The following is a 4,583-nucleotide window of genomic DNA, read 5'->3' as shown; positions in this document are numbered from 1 at the left end:
GGCAGTTCTGGTTCACATTTTCCTTCCCGTGGCTTGTAAACTAGTGTACATATTGATGGTATCTCATTTTCTGTTATCTTTTTCCCCCTCGATTTCACTAGAAAACTTTTTGCCGTTTTTGGTTTTTTTTTTGTATTGTATCATTGCCAGTGAACTATATTACACAAAATATGCTAAGCAAATCAAATTAGTGTATATAGAATTCATTTGTGAAGACTAATGAGCTGATTTAAATGCTGACTTATCTTTAGTGAATAAAATTGTTTCCCTTGATGAATTGCTGTCTTGAGAATTGATTGGAACATTGTTTGCTCAAAATCTTACCTCTGTTGTTTTCTTTCTTTGACAGTAGATGCCTGGTAGACATCTTAGAACTTTAAAAACAGAGAAGACCTGCTTTTAGGGGAAAATGCTGAGGGACACTATGAAATCTTGGAATGATAGCCAGTCAGGTCTCTGTACCAGTGACCAAGAAGAGGAAGAAGAGATGGTTTTTGGTGAAAATGAAGATGACTTGGAAGAGATGATGGATTTAAGTGATCTGCCCACCTCTCTTTTTGCCTGCAGTGTCCATGAAGCAGTGTTTGAGGTGCAAGAGCAGAAGGTAGGCACACGTCCTGCCTTTCCCTGCATTGGTAGTGTGTTGACTGTATGTGGACTGGGGGGAACAGAGCAGATGGCTGCCATTTGCAGAGTCTGTTATTGGTCCATGACAAGTACAGAAAAGATGCATCAACCTGTACACATTTGCTGCAGCATTTTTATAGTGTTTTTTTTCTTTTCATTTTATTTATAGTAATCTTATAAGTGTCAGTCTGCAATAGAGAGGACATATTTCCTTCCCCACAAATATTTTGGGAACCACTGGTTTATAGCGAATCAGGTTTTATTAAGTGCATTTATTCATTCATTCACCCACTTTTGGAGCCTGTAGTTAAGAAAAAGCTACTGATTTTTAGTGTGGCTTCCTATTAATTGGGAATAAATTCACAAAAGTTCTTTTCTGGGGCTAATTAAATAATTAGGACTATGTGTGATTTCATTGTAATAGACTCTATATATATAAAAGCCCAAGCTACCGTTATGACCGAATGACCAGAACAACCAGTCGCTATGACATGCACTGACCACCAGGGGGCAAACGCTCACCGCAGGAGCTGCCCCCGGTGGTCAGTGTGCTCCCGCAGCCAACCTCCCCTGGCCGGCCAACCTCCCACAGTCCCTCCCCCCAGGCGGCAGGCCCCGATCACCTGATTGGGGCCGGGGAATAGGGTGGGTGGCGGTGGGGCTGGTGGCCAACCTCCCCCTGGCCGGCAGTGACGGTGTGGCGGCGAGAGAAGGGGGAGGCGGGGAACCGCGTGGTGGTGAGGCACCAAAAGTGGTGTCGGTGTCCGGCGTCCATTCCTTCCACGCCCGGCCCAACAACTGTCGCCTCCTCTCCCGACCCTGCCAGGGTCTTCAGGTCCCAATTGGCCTGGCCCCGATCAGCCTGGCCCCAGTCAGCCCTGACTTTTTGGTGAAAATGAAGATGACTTGGAAGAGATGATGGATTTAAGTGATCTGCCCACCTCTCTTTTTGCCTGCAGTGTCCATGAAGCAGTGTTTGAGGTGCAAGAGCAGAAGGTAGGCACACGTCCTGCCTTTCCCTGCATTGGTAGTGTGTTGACTGTATGTGGACTGGGGGGAACAGAGCAGATGGCTGCCATTTGCAGAGTCTGTTATTGGTCCATGACAAGTACAGAAAAGATGCATCAACCTGTACACATTTGCTGCAGCATTTTTATAGTGTTTTTTTTCTTTTCATTTTATTTATAGTAATCTTATAAGTGTCAGTCTGCAATAGAGAGGACATATTTCCTTCCCCACAAATATTTTGGGAACCACTGGTTTATAGCGAATCAGGTTTTATTAAGTGCATTTATTCATTCATTCACCCACTTTTGGAGCCTGTAGTTAAGAAAAAGCTACTGATTTTTAGTGTGGCTTCCTATTAATTGGGAATAAATTCACAAAAGTTCTTTTCTGGGGCTAATTAAATAATTAGGACTATGTGTGATTTCATTGTAATAGACTCTATATATATAAAAGCCCAAGCTACCGTTATGACCGAATGACCAGAACAACCAGTCGCTATGACATGCACTGACCACCAGGGGGCAAACGCTCACCGCAGGAGCTGCCCCCGGTGGTCAGTGTGCTCCCGCAGCCAACCTCCCCTGGCCGGCCAACCTCCCACAGTCCCTCCCCCCAGGCGGCAGGCCCCGATCACCTGATTGGGGCCGGGGAATAGGGTGGGTGGCGGTGGGGCTGGTGGCCAACCTCCCCCTGGCCGGCAGTGACGGTGTGGCGGCGAGAGAAGGGGGAGGCGGGGAACCGCGTGGTGGTGAGGCACCAAAAGTGGTGTCGGTGTCCGGCGTCCATTCCTTCCACGCCCGGCCCAACAACTGTCGCCTCCTCTCCCGACCCTGCCAGGGTCTTCAGGTCCCAATTGGCCTGGCCCCGATCAGCCTGGCCCCAGTCAGCCCTGACCGCTGGCCAGGCCTAGGGACCCTACCTGTGCACGAATTTCATGCACCAAGCCTCTAGTAGTTAATATTTCTTGTTTTACTTTCTACAGTTTGACTTGGGCAAAATGGTTATTTTTTAAAAGTTGCTTTCCTTTAGTTCATTTATTATTTACCTGGAAAGAGAGAGGTTTTGTGTGTTTATTTTTCTGTCATGACCTCACAAAAGCCTATAGGTCTTAGTCCTGCCGAAGTAAAATATTTCTCCCATTGCTACAAATTTGGCATGTTTTGAGACTTTCTCTCACAGTGCTATCAGCAGACCTCTCAGTTTGTGTCTGTGACTCAAAGTATTTTCCTCCCAGTGACTTCCTTGGAGCAGAACTCCATATAGTTTGACTCAGTACATACTTGAGTGCCTCCACTGTGTAAAGCACCGTGCCAGTCGCTTCAGGGCACAGAGCAGGAACTGAAACCGCTTCTGCCTGAGACAGTTGACAGTCCTGCAGTGGAGAGCAGTCGTTTGATGTACGATGGAATCCCAGTGCCTTTAGAGACATTTGAAAGTACATTGGTGAGAGGATGACAACCAGTTGGCATAAAAGTTCTTATGGGGAGATGACGTTGGGGTAGAGCTGTGAGAGTTGGCTAGGAAGTTAGTGAGGAAAGGAAGGGGAATTCTGACCAGAGGGAAGAAAATGAATGAAAGAGCTGATTCATGAAGAGTGTGGACCAACCACTTCAGCGAGTAGTAAGCAGTTCCGTGTGGCTAGTACATAGGTGAGATGTAGCCAAAGGCAAGAGAAATCTGGCCAGGGCCCTGGCTGGGTAGCTCAGTTGGTTAGAGCATTGTCCTGATACGCCAAGGTGGCAGGTTTGATCCCTGTTCAGAGCACATACAAGAATCAACGAATGAATGCATAAATAAGTGGAACAACAAATCAACTTTCTCTCTCTAAAATTAATAAACAAAAATTTTTAAAAAGAAAATTTATTTATTTACTTTAAATATATATTTTATTGATTTTGGAGAGGAAGAGAGAAGGGAGAGAGGTAGAAACATCAGTGATGAGAGAGAATCATTGATCGGCTACCTCCTGCACACCCCATATTGGGGATTGAGCCCACATGTGCCTTGATGGGGAAGCCATCCATGACTTCCTGGTTCATAGGTTGACACTCAACCACTGAGCCACACTGGCCAGGTGACAATTCATTTTCTTTAAAAAAAAAGAGAAATCGGGCAGGAAAGTGAGTGTGGGGCATCCTGCAAAGCTCAGGGGCTGGCCCTTCTGTGGAAAATAACCTTCTGAGCAACGAGTGATGATCAGAATTATACGTTGGGAAGATCACCTGACAGCATGTGAGGCAGTGGAGGAAGGAGAGCCTGCAGCAGGGAGCCAGTTAGGAGAGAGGATGCTGCAGACCCAAAAGTGGAACAAGGGGGCGGGAATACAGCCGCCAGTTTTTTATCTTTTGGGTTTGTTTTCATTTACAAATGCTGTTTTCTTTCCCATATTCCGTCATAATATAGAAATTTTGAAATAATCCGATCCTAATTTTCTCATACTTCCTAAGAACTCTAAATTTTCATATAATTACATTAACCTTGTTTATTTGTTGTGAGAAGCACATATGCTACTAGTTTATCTTAAAACTAGAGGCCCAGTACACAAAAATTTGTGCACTCGGCGGGGAGGGGGGTGTCCCTCAGCCCGGCCTGTGCCCTCTCGCAGTCTGGGACCCCTCACGGGATGACCACCTGCTGGCTTAGGCTCGCTCCCCGGGGGATTGGGCCTAAGCTGGCAATCAGACATCCCTCTGGCAGCCCGGCAGCCCTCGGGGGATGTCCACTTGCCAGCGGGGAGCAGGCCTAAACTGCAGTTGGACATCCTTAGCGCTGCTGAGGAAGCAGGAGAGGCTCCCACCACCACCGCTGTACTGGCAGCCATCAGCCCAGCTTGTGGCTAAGCAGAGCTCCCCCTGTGGGAGCACACTGACCACCAGAGGGCAGCTCCTGCATTGAGTGTCTGCCCCCTGGTGGTCAGTGTGTGTCATAGTGACCAGTCATTCCCAGTC

At 47.2% G+C, this 4,583-nt stretch overlaps 1 protein-coding gene across 8 annotated transcripts in view; it reads left to right on the top strand.

Annotated features, from left to right (window-relative positions):
* Positions 1-349: 349 nt before the first annotated feature.
* Positions 350-4,583, top strand: part of RCAN3 (RCAN family member 3) — a 37,492-nt gene continuing 33,258 nt past the window's right edge. For 7 of the 8 annotated variants that reach the window (XR_001363870.1, XM_014546890.1, XM_014546894.1 and 4 more), the window contains exons 1-2: positions 350-497; positions 1,517-1,623. Coding sequence is in view for 7 of the 8 variants with exons in the window: in XM_014546890.1 (XP_014402376.1) it covers positions 410-497; positions 1,517-1,623 (195 nt within the window). In the remaining variant the exon portion in view is untranslated. Of the gene's footprint in view, positions 605-1,516; positions 1,624-4,583 lie in introns of all 8 variants that reach the window. The other variant, XM_005875188.2, reaches the window with a different exon arrangement.

This window comes from Myotis brandtii, unplaced genomic scaffold, assembly GCF_000412655.1.
Source record: "Myotis brandtii unplaced genomic scaffold, ASM41265v1 scaffold456, whole genome shotgun sequence".
NCBI lineage: Eukaryota > Metazoa > Chordata > Mammalia > Chiroptera > Vespertilionidae > Myotis > Myotis brandtii.
This window is presented reverse-complemented; position numbering and strand designations above follow the sequence as displayed.